Genomic DNA, 15,801 nt, shown 5'->3' with positions numbered 1-15,801 from the left:
ATTTATTTTTACCCTGTGAAGTGATAAAATTAAAATACTGCTTAATTTCATATTTTAAAGATTTATTAAGAATTTCTAAAGATGTTTTAAAAGTCAAACGAAACTAAGTTTTCAACAAACTTCCCAGAGTAAAAGCTGATGCATGTTTAGAAATAATGGGAAATAAATATTATTTGTAAAAATATGTGAGGTTTTTTTAACAATCAATACAAAAAAAAAAAAAAAAGAAAAAAAGTCCGCTGTATATCATCAGATTGGGTCACATCCTCATCTTTTTTTTTTAATCTGCAAATGAACACAATTTCTTTCTTTGCTCTGTTTTTTTAATGTTTATTTGGGTTCTTTTATACAACAAAGACACATCCAAAAATCATCTTTTTTTATAATTGGTTTAGTAGCATAAATTAAGATAGAAATTATTTTCTAATCCGCAGTTTAACAATTTCAAAACCACTTTCAATTTTTGAATGATGAAAGAAAACGAATGCCAAACATTTTAGAAATCTATTAACGACCCGTTTACTCTATCGTGAGCATTCAAAATCTGAAATTGATTTTCAAGTCTTCAAACTGTTGAAAATAATTTCTGCCTTAAACTAATGGAAAAAGACGTGTACTTGGTCTCCAGGTTAGAATTAGTGTTGGATCTATTCTGTCCTCGGATGTAGGAGGAATAGAGATCCTTCTTGACTGGGGCAGTTTGAATTTTTGTTCCATCCAGAGTACCCCTTTTTAGGGAGCTGGATATTCTCCATATAGAACTAATGACCTTGTGTCTAACCTTGCCCCCATTAGGAGCAAAATAGGGATTTGTGCAGCTGAATCAGAAAAAGATTATTTTCAAGTGAACCCCACTTGTATTAAGCAGAAACACTTATTTAAATGTGATTTTTTTAATATCATATATATATATATATATATATATATATTTTAATATTATATAATCTTTCACATTCTGCAAATTATATGTGTGTGTGTGTGTGTGTGTGTAATCAGTTGATAGAAAATTATAAGCAGTACAAGTGAAAAAAAAAAATGTGTAATTTAATATTTCATACTAAAAGTCTCGGATGATTTTAGAAGCAAGGTAAATTTCAATTTCGTTTTAGAACATCCTAACAGAAAAAAAAAAAAAAAAAAAAAAAAAATGAAGAAATTGGAACTTACCTGGTATTTATACGTAATTTTCAGAAATATTTTTGTTTTTCAAGCCATTGATGGGGGTGCGAAGAAAAAAAAAATCATACTTTATTGGACACTTTAAAAAGGAAAAGGTTCCCTCCAAAATTTCCCACAGAATATGTTCTCAAAAAAGTAATTTGGATGAACCTTGCTTCAAAAGTTGTTAAAAACTCAGTATGAATAATAAACTACACATTTTTTTGTTTATTTTTTCCCTCACTCTGTGCTCATAATATCTATCAACTGATTAAGTTCAAATATCTCATACTCTCGATAGCTTTGCTGTCACAGAGACCCACAACATCTAAAAAAATTAGATCCTTCTATTCCTGTCATTTCAGAAATATTTTAAATATAATCCCCGATCAACAAATTTAACTTGTTTTTTTTTTTTTTTTCCCTTTCCCCAGACTTTACATTATTTATATTTTTTCCCTTCACACCACTGAAAAAAGTTAATTCGAACTAAAAATACTGCAGAGGGTCAGACCATTTTTTTTTTTTTTTTTTTTTTTTTTTTTAAATTTAAAAAAAAAAATGATCCGCTTCTAGATCAAGAGTTAAAATTTCATTCAGTCGTCGTGAAACATGGCTTTTCTTCGGAGCCAATCTTGGCAAATGTCAAAAGTCGTAAAACTAATGCCAACTGCGATCGGTCCCTTTATCCAATTCATACTTAAACCCTTAAACATTCCGCGTCGGAAACCTTCTTCTTGTATCACATTTTGAGCTGTTTTCCAAATGGAAGTGTAATCTTTGCTGTGACCAGTAACACCTGCGGAAAGAAAGAAAAATCAAAGAATTTTTAGACGTTTGATGATTGTATTAAATAATGTTCTCCAAATAAGGTGCTTTTACTTTTACTAAGTTACCCTAGATCTAATGAAATCATTTTTATTTATTTACATGTTTTAGATTTAAGGTAGACTGTTGCATAGGGGACATACAATTTGATGAAGGAGAGAAGAGACAGGAGAGAAACATACCATTCTGTAGTGTTTCTTCTTATAACACATATTAGCGAGGAGGGAGGGGGGGGTGATCAGCTCTTTTAACACAGAAGAGGGGACAGTTATTACTTATGGAGAGAAACATTACTTATGAGTTATTCAAAGTTCGTTAATAACGATTTCACATTACCTTCAATTTGGTAGAAGGACAACACAAAGACGGCAGTTACAAAAATATGATGCTCTTTTATTCCATTTGACCGGTCGAAATGATAACATCCAGGAATTCATTTCGGCCATGACGTCATACGTGTGTCCAAAAACGTGATCGACCCACGTGGCCTGAACATGCGTGGTTTGCACATGTTTCCAACCATTTCTGTAGACAAAGAATTCTTACTAACCTATTTTTCGACCTAACTTATTTTTCAATATGTTTTTAATTTGCTATTGTTCGTTCTTCTCTAACTGACCTTATTTTAATTCAGTTTTCATAAAAAGAATTGAACAATTAAAATTCCTTTTACAACAATATATCTAACTTTTTATGTGAAACTGAACAATGTGAAATTCCACATTCCATTTCTGAATCTATTTCTGAACCTTGCTTACAAAGTTCGAATCTCGGTCTATCTAATGTTTTTCTTACTTATAAAAAAAGGGGACCTTTTCTTGTAACAGACAACTATTATATTCAATATAAAATGAAATTAATACTTGCTCATGGGTGACTGAACAAGAACAATATACTGCAATGGATTAAATAAAGAATTCAGTTGTTGCTGATTTTTATTTTTAGGTGATTATTTAAAAATGTGTGCACATCTGTTAAAAGTGATGAAAAAAGAAATGCTTCACCACTAATATTCATGTAAAATAATATCCGAATCGGTGAAGTTTAAAAGTTTCAAACTAGAAAGATTAATTTTTAAAAACCAATGATAATTCCAATCATCCACCTTTCTATTCTACTTAGTTTTTCTTAGTTCATGTTTTGATAACACCAACTGATGATCAGATCAAACATCTGACCACTCATTAAGTACAAGTTAGGGTCGAGTGTTGCAATTCAAGTGACCATGAATGACTCGGCCATCAGGATTATGACTGCAAACAAGTGGGCCCATAGGGTGAGAAAGGTCTTTCTACAAAGGCGTACTCAGTATATTCTAAAATATCAGCTAAAGGCGAGTACATAGGATACTCAGTATATTCTACAATACCAGCTAAAGGCGAGTACATAGGCTACTCAGTATATTCTAAAATATCAGCTAAAGGCGAGTACATAGGATACTCAGTATATTCTAAAATACCAGCTAAAGGCGAGTACATAGGATACTCAGTATATTCTAAAATACCAGCTAAAGGCGAGTACATAGGATACTCAGTATATTCTAAAATACCAGCTAAAGGCGAGTACATAGGATACTCAGTATATTCTAAAATACCAGCTAAAGGCGAGTACATAGGATACTCAGTATATTCTAAAATACCAGCTAAAGGCGAGTACATAGGATACTCAGTATATTCTAAAATACCAGCTAAAGGCGAGTACATAGGCTACTCAGTATATTCTAAAATACCAGCTAAAGGCGAGTACATAGGCTACTCAGTATATTCTAAAATACCAGCTAAAGGCGAGTACATAGGATACTCAGTATATTCTAAAATACCAGCTAAAGGCGAGTACATAGGATACTCAGTATATTCTAAAATACCAGCTAAAGGCGAGTACATAGGATACTCAGTATATTCTAAAATACCAGCTAAAGGCGAGTACATAGGATACTCAGTATATTCTAAAATACCAGCTAAAGGCGAGTACATAGGCTACTCAGTATATTCTAAAATACCAGCTAAAGGCGAGTACATAGGCTACTCAGTATATTCTAAAATACCAGCTAAAGGCGAGTACATAGGCTACTCAGTATATTCTAAAATACCAGCTAAAGGCGAGTACATAGGCTACTCAGTATATTCTAAAATACCAGCTAAAGGCGAGTACATAGGCTACTCAGTATATTCTAAAATACCAGCTAAAGGCGAGTACATAGGCTACTCAGTATATTCTAAAATACCAGCTAAAGGCGAGTACATAGGCTACTCAGTATATTCTAAAATACCAGCTAAAGGCGAGTACATAGGCTACTCAGTATATTCTAAAATACCAGCTAAAGGCGAGTACATAGGCTACTCAGTATATTCTAAAATACCAGCTAAAGGCGAGTACATAGGCTACTCAGTATATTCTAAAATACCAGCTAAAGGCGAGTCCATAGGCTACTCAGTATATTCTAAAATACCAGCTAAAGGCGAGTCCATAGGCTACTCAGTATATTCTAAAATACCAGCTAAAGGCGAGTCCATAGGCTACTCAGTATATTCTAAAATATCAGCTAAAGGCGAGTACATAGGCTACTCAGTATATTCTAAAATACCAGCTAAAGGCGAGTCCATAGGCTACTCAGTATATTCTAAAATACCAGCTAAAGGCGAGTACATAGGCTACTCAGTATATTCTAAAATACCAGCTAAAGGCGAGTCCATAGGCTACTCAGTATATTCTAAAATACCAGCTAAAGGCGAGTCCATAGGCTACTCAATATATTCTAAAATACCAGCTAAAGGCGAGTACATAGGCTACTCAGTATATTCTAAAATATCAGCTAAAGGCGAGTACATAGGCTACTCAGTATATTCTAAAATATCAGCTAAAGGCGAGTACATAGGCTACTCAGTATATTCTAAAATACCAGCTAAAGGCGAGTACATAGGCTACTCAGTATATTCTAAAATACCAGCTAAAGGCGAGTACATAGGCTACTCAGTATATTCTAAAATACCAGCTAAAGGCGAGTACATAGGCTACTCAGTATATTCTAAAATACCAGCTAAAGGCGAGTACATAGGCTACTCAGTATATTCTAAAATATCAGCTAAAGGCGAGTACATAGGCTACTCAGTATATTCTAAAATACCAGCTAAAGGCGAGTACATAGGCTACTCAGTATATTCTAAAATACCAGCTAAAGGCGAGTACATAGGCTACTCAGTATATTCTAAAATACCAGCTAAAGGCGAGTACATAGGCTACTCAGTATATTCTAAAATACCAGCTAAAGGCGAGTACATAGGCTACTCAGTATATTCTAAAATACCAGCTAAAGGCGAGTACATAGGCTACTCAGTATATTCTAAAATATCAGCTAAAGGCGAGTACATAGGCTACTCAGTATATTCTAAAATACCAGCTAAAGGCGAGTACATAGGCTACTCAGTATATTCTAAAATACCAGCTAAAGGCGAGTCCATAGGCTACTCAGTATATTCTAAAATACCAGCTAAAGGCGAGTACATAGGCTACTCAGTATATTCTAAAATACCAGCTAAAGGCGAGTACATAGGCTACTCAGTATATTCTAAAATACCAGCTAAAGGCGAGTACATAGGCTACTCAGTATATTCTAAAATATCAGCTAAAGGTGAGTACATAGGCTACTCAGTATATTCTAAAATACCAGCTAAAGGCGAGTACATAGGCTACTCAGTATATTCTAAAATACCAGCTAAAGGCGAGTACATAGGCTACTCAGTATATTCTAAAATACCAGCTAAAGGCGAGTACATAGGCTACTCAGTATATTCTAAAATACCAGCTAAAGGCGAGTACATAGGCTACTCAGTATATTCTAAAATACCAGCTAAAGGTGAGTCCATAGGCTACTCAGTATATTCTAAAATACCAGCTAAAGGTGAGTCCACAGTAAACAATAAAAAATTTTTTAAAATAAATTTGAGTAGCTTTTACTGTTGTGTCGGCCTTATTTCCTCATATTACCACAATCACTTGAGATTCAATAAACTGTTTGGTATCTAATAATTGTGTTAATCCACAAGCCAAATTTTGTACAAAATAAATAAATATTGGTATTAAATGACCCACAAGGATTTAGACGTGATGTAATGAATAAGAATACATTTGGATTCCTCCACACAAAAATATGATTGGTTGGTGTAAGCCATAAATATGGACGAATATGGCAGTCAGAGAGATGTTGAAAGCTATACTGAAAGTCTAAAGCTTTAGGATATTACCATCTACAACTACAAACAGCAATTCACCCATATATGGAGTATTGTTTTCACATTTGGGCTGGTGCATTTGCTGCTTGTCTGTCAATCCTGGACAGGGTTTAAAAGAGAATTGCCAACCCGATAGGTAAGCTTCAACCTCTGTCCCATCGACGAAATGTTGCATCCCTTTGTCTGTTCTACAAGTATTTTAATGGTGTATGCTCTGACGAACTATAAGCCCTTGTACCTCTTTGATGTAAATACCCCAGTCAAACCCGACAAGCAGCAAAATCCCATTCCTACTCCACTCTCTGGAGTAAAGTAGGCCTTCTACTCTAATAATTTCTTCCCCAGAATTGCTAGACTCTGGAACTCCCTTCCAGGCTCCTGCTTTCCCAACTGTACTGACATGTAGAAGTTAAAGTGTAATGTGAACAGATATCTTGCTGCTCAACTCCCGACATAGTATCTCTGCAACTTATGTCCCCGATAGCAGCCTCCTACAGCAAAGTAGCATTGTGCCTTGTTTCGGGTGAAAATGTAAAAAGAATTTGTTCCCCATTTCAATAAATTGTTTAAAAATTAACTGATCTGACCTAGCATTGCCTGGGAATATGTGCTTGTTATGAGTGCAAGGTTTTTAATAGGTGTAATAAATAATATGTAGCATAATCATGTTGACACACTGGTTATTATTACATAACTAAAGTTAAGCAACACCAAGCCTGGCTAGTACCAGATGGATAGCCATTTGAGAATATTAGGTGCTCTATGTATTTAGGTATGCAAGTATGTATAATATCCCAGAGAACTGAACGTTTCGATCTTGTTCCAGGTCATTCTTGGTTAAAGTATACCACTTGTTAGCCTTCCCCTGATATTCCAGCATACAGGGGATAGATGCTCCTTAGCCGTGATGAAAGTAAACCATCTAAGAGAAGGAAATTCTGATGAAAAACCAAACTGGATAGAAGGAGCCCGTGAACAAAACATCCACTTTCAATTTGTCATGATCCAGCACGGAAGTAGTAAGGCACAGAAAACCGTCATGAGAATGCTCATGTCAGTGCGCAATCTAGTCTAACCAGAGATAACGAAACAAAAAAAACAAAAAAACTTATTGAATTTTAAGAATAAAGAGAAAAAGTTACCGGCAGTTTGCATTCTTCGACGAATGATATCCAAAGGATAAGATGCTGATTGTGCGACAAGCCCTGCAACAGCTCCAAAGCACAATCTCTCAACTGGTTGTGGCTCAACACCACCAGCATACTCTGCAAAACAGAGACAAGAGTAAATTTGTAAACAAATATAATGAAATGCATGCTAGAGTTTTAGAAGATAGAAGCAATTATATAAAATTCATAAGTTTGTATGATTTTTTTTTGTAGCTTTTTATATGAAAACTGGGCAGAGTTACTTCCCTTGAGAAACATTTTTCATTCATATTTTGAAGGAATGTATAAGTTTTAGTGTTTCTAACAGTCATTTTACAGAAATTTAGAGAAGGTAGTATAGATTTCAATATTTACAAGAATAAAAATAAAATAAATGGTACTTTTTTTATAATAGCAAAATTAAAAACTTAAATACTGAATTACAAGTAATTGTCATGTGGCTGTAATGAAAATATCCACAAATTATGAAAACCGATAACGTAGAACAGTAATTATTAATGCAAACTGTTTTTGAAGATAATTTGCAAAAATTGTTTTGCTAAATTTGGTCAAAGATTTTCAGAAAAGATTTACCTTCCTTTTGTTATGATTTAAACTGGTTTTTTGTTTTTTTTTGCAGAACTCAATTTTCGCTAATTATCTTTGAAAGCTATTTTCATTAATAATTAATTTTCTACCTTATCGCTTTTTGTTATTTTTGTTCTTTACTATGATATAACAAGTAAATACCATTATTCTTACTTGAAATTCAATATTTCAATATTTGCTATTACCGAAGAAGTGTCAAAGAAATTTTTTAATCTATCAACTTATTTTTTTTAATCTTTTAAAAGTATTCGCTAACAAGCCAGGAAACCAAGGTTCAATCTTCGGGCAAAAAAATTAGTTGATAAAAAAAAAAATGAATAAAAAAAAATAATGATATTTGATGTTTCCTTGCTATACTCTTAGCCTTATAAGGTGGGGATCAAGGGTATGTGGAGCGATCAGGGAAAGAAGTGGTGCCTTTCCCTACATCGATGTAGTAGTCAATGAAAATTGTGTTTAACAGTTATCAGCAAAAAAAGAGACGCATTGGTGTTACTAAATATTAATATGGAAATTTGCTGCTGATAGCATAATTAGCTTTCGTCATGAATTTATATTTGCTGCAAAAATTAAAAAAAATAAGGGCCAAAAGCAAAGAAATAAATTCTAATTAAACTTTGTTCTTAAATGCTCAATGAAAGAAGGAAAGTATGCAGAATCAAATAGCAATATTTACATACAAGACTATTTAGGTAATTCAGGTCAATTTTATATATTAGATATACACAAATATTATGTATATACACATAAACATGTAATAGTTGTAAAGTTTTACTTTTGTTAATCATGATTGAAGTTCAGTACGTATTAACAAATTTGGTGTGTAATAAAATATTGACTTACCAACATGTAGTTTCTTGAGCGACTCGTATGTGAAAAAGCTTGTCCCTGAATAAGGAATACTTCCTAAAATGGTCGGAGTAAAACCTCTATATAATGTTCTCACACCTTCTTCTCTGTAGATTTTTATAACCACTTCAGGCAAATTATGATATCTGGAATCGAAAACAGACATTTTTTTATTTTTTGTAAATATTCTTACAATTTGTTTCCCATTTTAATAAATTGTTTAAAAACTAACTGACCTGACCCGTCATTGCCTGGGAATATCTGCTTTTAGGGAGCGTAAACTGCTAACAAGTCTTTGACAAATTTATATTAGCAGTTATGTAAGTTTTGGAGTTTCCCCGTGTGCATAAAGCTTTCATTAAATTATTGTAAGTAAAGATAAATTGCTTATGATTAATGCAGAAATCGATTTTAACCGAAAATACTTTAAATAAAAAATGATAATTTTGCTTTAATAATTATTTTCGGTATATCAACCCTTTTCGGGTTATTTAATGCTGAATCTAGTAATTTTGGAAAAAAAAAAGTTAGTACACTTTAAGTTGATATCTTCAAATATTTATTCATGGTGGTTGATGTGATTTTTTGTAGAGGAAAAGTGTTTTGATCTTTTTACTTTGCAGAATGTGATTGAGTTTTGCAAAGGGAAACTAAAAATAACAAACAAAAAAAAAAAACATCAATATTTGGTGCAGAAATTGCAGAAATCCATTTCAATCAAAAATACTGTGAATCAAAAACGATTATTTTAAGAAGGCAGTATCTTCAGACAGCCTGCTCTAGTAGCATCAAGTATGTAAAAGGTAAATATGATACAAAGGATGATAATCTTAAGAAATTATGCAAAAACTTGTAGCATTTTACAGCATGCTAATGATTGCTAGGTCATTTTATAGCATACTAATCATCGCTAGGTCATTTTATAGCATACTAATCATCGCTAGGTCATTTTATAGCAAAACCATAACTGTTTTTGTAAGTATTTTATTTTTGCAAAACACTGCAAGAACTATGACACCAGGATCAAAAAGATTGAGAAGTTAGTGCCTCTGAGAAGGGGCACTAACCAGCAAAAGGTATCTGGGTAGCCTGGTCGGCATTCCCTGGTAAGGGCGCCTCAGGCGATTAGCGATAAACTAACACTTTCTCAAAGAGAGAAGGCAAAGCCTGGGAGGGTGGACCGCCTAAAACAGCACAGAACCAGCGTTATACCGCAATCAACAGGAACCAGATCATTGCAGAAACGATATAATCTGTTGATTTTTGGGGACTGAGGAAAAATAAACGATTGATTTGTAGATTAATTTGAATTCTGAAGAGATTTTTGTCACATACAGCACCTTGTCTTCCCAAATGGTCACTGATATAGTAAATGGACAAGATCAGTGTTGCTTAATTTTGATGATCTAAAAATTCACTGGTTTGTCAACTATACTTCCACTGGAAACCATTTTGAGGACACAGTTTGCCCCTTTGTCACTTCCATACTTTTGAATTATCAAAATTTGAATTTGACCTCGTTCATTAGGCAGCCGACCAATTTTAAGGTTTGTTCTGGGAAGAAAACTCTCTTGCCTTTTGCTATCTATATATATATATGTATTCTTCATAAGTTACTGTGACAAACCAGAGTTATCTAATGTAAGATTACAAATGTACAAATGTTTGAAACAATGTATGTGTTTTTTTTCCTTGTTATACAGAGATGATGCCCCCCCTCCCACCACCACCAAAAGAAAATGACATGAAAACAAAATCTTTAATGATTGAGTAATTGCTTTAATATTTTCATATTTTCGGTTCATGAAGAATCATTAAAAAAAAAAAAAAAAAAAAAAAAAATGGTATAGGCTAGATAATAAAATATACTGACCTTTCCCTAGCTGTCACAGCCATTCGTGCTCGGACCATATCAAGTGGATATGTGAATGCAACAGCAGTCACGCCAGCAAGGGCTCCAGCCAAAAACCGGTTACGTGGCGTTAGATGGCTGCAAAAAATAAAAAATAAATAAAATTGAAAAACATTTTTAGAGAAAAATGTTTAATTGAAAAATTTAATTTGATTCCTAATAACAAGTAGGCGCTTCTACACTATCATAATGAAATTCCGAAAATTGTAACACTGAATTTCAAATGAAAATAATGGTATCTAGATATTCCTCATATTTTTAAGATGATTACATCAAAAAATTACAAAAATTGCTAGGGTAGAAAATTATTTATTAAAGAAAATAGAATTTCAAAGAAAATGATCGTATTTACTTATATAACACAGGAGAGTTCAAAAGGGAGATAATTTTCAGTTTCGATTTAATTTATAAAAACAAGATGGTTGCAATTTTTCACCTGTTAACAGTTGTTTTTGTTTTTTTTAAATAATTCGGTAATATTTACATAGCTTTCAAATTATGCAGTTGAAATTAACATTGTAATTTATTAGATCTGACAAAAAAAGAAAAAAAAGAAAAGAAAAAAAAATCAGTAGAAACCATTGTTTTTTTTATCTGAAAACTATTGATTACAAAATTTCGTTCTGATAGTGTAGAAGTACCCATGAGTATCGTTTTGGAATATTTGAGACGAAGATTAATAATTTGTATTATTTGGATTACTATTCTTATCTTGGTTGTGATTTTCGCGTTTTCAGTCCGACCATCTTCAGATACATTTTTAAAACTGGCATACCTGTACAGAATCTCAAACTTTATTTAATCGACAGGAGTAGCTGATTCTCATTCTCTCAGCCACAACTGGGTCGAAGTGTTAATATTTTAATATTTGCAGTTATTCAGGTCAATGTTCAAAAGAGTGTCACTTAAAACTGATAATCAACGCATTTAATCATAGGCCATGTGATCCATATTCAATAACAGTCGTAGCTAACGGAATGAGAACATTGGCCTAAAATCTGCGACTATAAAAGCTAGAATAGGGTTTGTTTTTTTTTCATAGGCATAACCACTTATCAAGGCCCAGAGACCACTCGAGGATGGGAATAATTTAAAATAAAGCATTCATTTTAAAAAGTGGTTATAAAAAGGTATATATTTTTTAACAATACTGACCAATATTTGCCCTAAATCATTAAAAAAATAAAAATACAAAAACTTATTAATCACAGCAGTAGTGGGGGAAGAATTTACATTACTTTTTTCATATAAGATATACAGATCAGTTTTGCAAGTCACAAGTAAAGAACATTTAATGAACGTTATATGTATGAGGTGCCTTTTCATATGGGCACTTTTATTGATAGTACACATATGAAACTCTCGTCCCCTTTGAAGTAATCTCCTTTGGCTGCAATGCACTTGTACTGTTCCAATAACCTCTGGAAGGCTCCATGGATGTCCTTTTGTGTAAGCATGTCAATGACCCTCATCACAGCCTCTTTCATCTCGTCAATTGTCTCATAACGACAGCCTCTAAAATTTTCCTTGAGCTTAGAGAATAATTAAAAGTCACAGGGAGCAAGGTCTGGTCTATAGAGATGGTGAGGAACTGCCTTGATGCCCATCTTGGTCAAATAGTCTGTGACAAGGATGGAGCACCCTTGGGGCAAACTTTGCACAACTCTTCGGCATCTTCAGTTCCTCGCAAATAATTTTGTGTACAGTTCCCACACTGACATTAAACTGTGCACTTATTGTCTCTCTATACACAAAGGTTCTTATCCATGAAATTCTTTATTTGGCCAATCAACTTTGGTGTTCTAACTTCCTTACTCCTCCCACCCCTCTCATCATCCCTAACAGACTATCTGCCTTCTTTGAATCTCTTATGCCACTCAAAAACTGATGCTTGATTCAGTCTGAAGCATCCCATATGTATCTGGAATTTTTTCAAGTTTAAAACAGAATTTTATTGCATATCATTCTTCTAAATGTCCTCACGTCCAGATTGTATTTTTGAAATTCACCAACTGTGACAATCAGGCTTTAGTAGGGTGTATTCCAATTCCTGCTGTAGCTGTTAATTTGAACCTGCAATCATAAAAGTTAGTCATCTCATAAGATGTATAGCAATAACATACTGAGTTTAAGAGTCTATGACAATTTTAAATACCTGTACAAAACATGCCTGGAAACTTTGAAGGCACCACATATTGATTTAAATTAGAGTAATCCGTTTCGATGATAATTGTGATAGATGAAAAACTTTCACATCAATTCATTTACATAAGATGAAAAAAAAAAAAAAAAAAAACTTTTTTTTTTTTTTACTGAAGTACAATATCGCAATAGAATAAGAACAGACATTCTATTTGAACAGACACCATCATGAATAGATGGGTGGGAATGGTGGTCAAGTGGTTAATTACATGGACTGAGTGATAACTTGGATGTGGCAAGTTCGAATTCAATTCATTCCACAAAAAACACTTTCACTTAAGAATGTCGGCAACCTTCACGTGATCCCTCTCCTAAGTACTTGATCTCTTTCTAGAAATAAGAACTGTAAAGAAATCAGAAGGAAAATGAACGTTATCAATAACCATCTGATTTATATGAAATGAATGAATCGGATGATGAACAATTGAAAAAAAAGCTCTTTTCCCTATTCCCACCGGTAGTAGTGTTGACGAGTGTCGAGAAATGTGTAGACAAAGCATTTTAATTCAGGACTATTCATGTTGGTGTTAGTTTGTTCAAATAGAACGTTGGTTTGGAAAAAATAAAGTCGTTGTAAATCTCAATCATTTTATGTCGTACGTTGAAGAGAAATGGTCACTGTGCAAAAAAATTGGTTCTTTAATGCCAAGCATACCAGTCAAAGATACATCTTTCATAATCAGTCTGATAAAATGTTGATCATTATGATTGCAGTGACCTTGCTTCTGTCAAAATGAGGTATAGTTCTGTGTAGTTTTAGGAGGTCCCAGCCTCCCAGGATTTATCTTCACAAATCATTTGTAGTGCTGCAATCGAGGAATGCTGACATGGCTGCCCAAGCAGAATTCACCTCTTCTACATTCGTCTTCAATCCCGAACTGCTGTCAGATTTTCCCATGGTGAGGGAGGAGATAAATACCAAAGCTTTATCAAAAAGCAAAAGTACTGTACTGACCAAAGATTTAGGTCACAAAACCAAAACCACTACTACCATCATCTTCAGCACTATATTAAACCTTCCTCTTCCCTACAGTGTAAGTCACTCCTTAACCCTTCCTTACACCTAATAACCCTGCTTACTGACTCTTCCCCTACCAGCCTGCTGCTACCATCCAAATAAGAGCACGCTGGTGCCTTTTCAACGAGAACGAGGCAGAGTTCACAGAGTCGACGTCCAGTACACACGTGTTTTGATGACTGCTATACTCATGTCATCTTACCATGTTCGCAGTGTTAACAGAAAATAAAATAATCCTTCAAATTAGTATTTGTGTTGTGTCTTATTCAAACGAGATAACAGAAAATATTACAGTACTTATCCAGAACCTAACCCAACTTCATGTCAGCATCTTCCGGCTGTTTTTTTTTGCAATTAACCAATTGCCAGCAGACAAATTTCAATTAAATTGTGAAAGTTACTGCAACAGATATTTTTTTTTTTTTTTTTTTTTTAACTAAAAAAATAAATTATAGCACATTGTATAAAGTAAGAAAAGGACCAACTCCCTAATGATTTAGTAAAAGCAATTTTCAACAGAAACATTTTGATGTAAAAAGGAAAAAGATTTGAATACTTTTCTTGGAAAAAAATTTTTTTTTTTATATATATAATTACGCTTATAACTTTTTTTTTTTTATAGTTTTGTCCTCAGTGTTTTGAAGTTATGATTTCTGGCAGTTTTCGCGTCAGTTTCTTTTCTTTTTTTTTTTTGGTTGGTTGCTTACTTACTCGGAAGATGCCAATGCGAAGTTGGGTCAGATTCTAGATAAGAACCAACGCAAACCAGAAAAAAAAGAAAAAAAAAAAAAAGAAAAAAAAAAAAAAGAAAAAAAAAGAAAAAAAAAAAAAAAAAGAAAAAGAAAGAAAAAGAAAGAAAAAAAAGAAAAAGAAAGAAAGAAAAAGAAAGAAAAAAAAGAAAAAGAAAGAAAAAGAAAGAAAAAAAAGAAAAGAAAAAAAAGAAAAAGAAAGAAAAAAAGAAAAAGAAAGAAAAAGAAAGAAAAAGAAAGAAAAAGAAAGAAAAAGAAAGAAAAAAAAGAAAAAGAAAAAAAAAGAAAAAAAAGAAAAAAAAAAAAGAAAAAAAAAAGAAACCAAACATAAACGTACCACGTTAATGTTGAGTTTTAAGTTAGCATAAAAACAAGTTACACACTTACACTTTCGATTTATCTGTGTTGAGCAATTGTTTGTACTGTTCGTGTGCAGCATACTGCATGGAGGCGTAAGGTACAATCCGAGCCATAGTTGCAGTATTTCCCCGCCAAAGACTAAGGACGCCTTCATGTTTGAAGCAGCGATAAAGAAATCGCAATGCTTGTCGGAAAGAGAATGGAGTGTTACTTGCTAGAAAGAAGACAAAGAAACAAAATATAAAAAACACAGGATTAAAAAAAATACAAAGTTATTTGTTTTGACCGTCTTTTATATAAAAAGATTGTTGTCCGTCTGGGTATCCACTTGAAAGCCAAAGACTACAAAGATACGACTACAAACTATATTCTACTTTATTATCATCCACTTTGGAAAATTTGTGATCTATTTGCGTTAACACAATTTACAAGTGATTATTTACTTACAGCAAAAAGCTGACTTTATTTTATTATGTAGATTAATTTCTTGTTGCAAATAGATAAAGTAAAATGTTTTTGAGAAATATCTCGAGTGTAGTTGCTTTAAAAGAAATTATGTTGATACTAATTTGCTTTATGACACTTTGCGATAAAATTGTATTCATAAAGATTAGTGGGACCTGTGAAAATTCCACAATGGCATCATTCATAATATACTGCTGGGCATTCTGTGGACATTCAGTGTGAATGGAGACCTCGCAGAATTATTGTAACCCTTTTGTTAAAACTGTAAAAGTAT

General features: G+C 33.0%; 1 protein-coding gene across 3 annotated transcripts in view; it reads right to left on the bottom strand.

The window, feature by feature from the left end:
* Nucleotides 1-1,564: 1,564 nt before the first annotated feature.
* LOC145245923 (mitochondrial coenzyme A transporter SLC25A42-like) overlaps nt 1,565-15,801 on the bottom strand; it is an 87,290-nt gene continuing 73,053 nt past the window's right edge. For all 3 annotated transcript variants that reach the window (XM_080107663.1, XM_080107664.1, XM_080107665.1), the window contains exons 4-8: nt 15,090-15,276; nt 10,695-10,811; nt 8,816-8,967; nt 7,358-7,480; nt 1,565-1,957 (exon numbers count right to left, since the gene is read on the bottom strand). In XM_080107663.1, the coding sequence (XP_079963789.1) occupies nt 1,755-1,957; nt 7,358-7,480; nt 8,816-8,967; nt 10,695-10,811; nt 15,090-15,276 (782 nt within the window). In that variant the 3' untranslated portion in view covers nt 1,565-1,754. The remainder of the gene's footprint in view (nt 1,958-7,357; nt 7,481-8,815; nt 8,968-10,694; nt 10,812-15,089; nt 15,277-15,801) is intronic.

This window comes from Euprymna scolopes, chromosome 23 (assembly GCF_053919585.1).
Source record: "Euprymna scolopes isolate OS-2025 chromosome 23, ASM5391958v1, whole genome shotgun sequence".
Lineage (NCBI taxonomy): Eukaryota > Metazoa > Mollusca > Cephalopoda > Sepiida > Sepiolidae > Euprymna > Euprymna scolopes.
The sequence above is the reverse complement of the archived record's forward strand: the minus strand, read 5'-3'. Positions and strand labels throughout refer to the sequence as shown.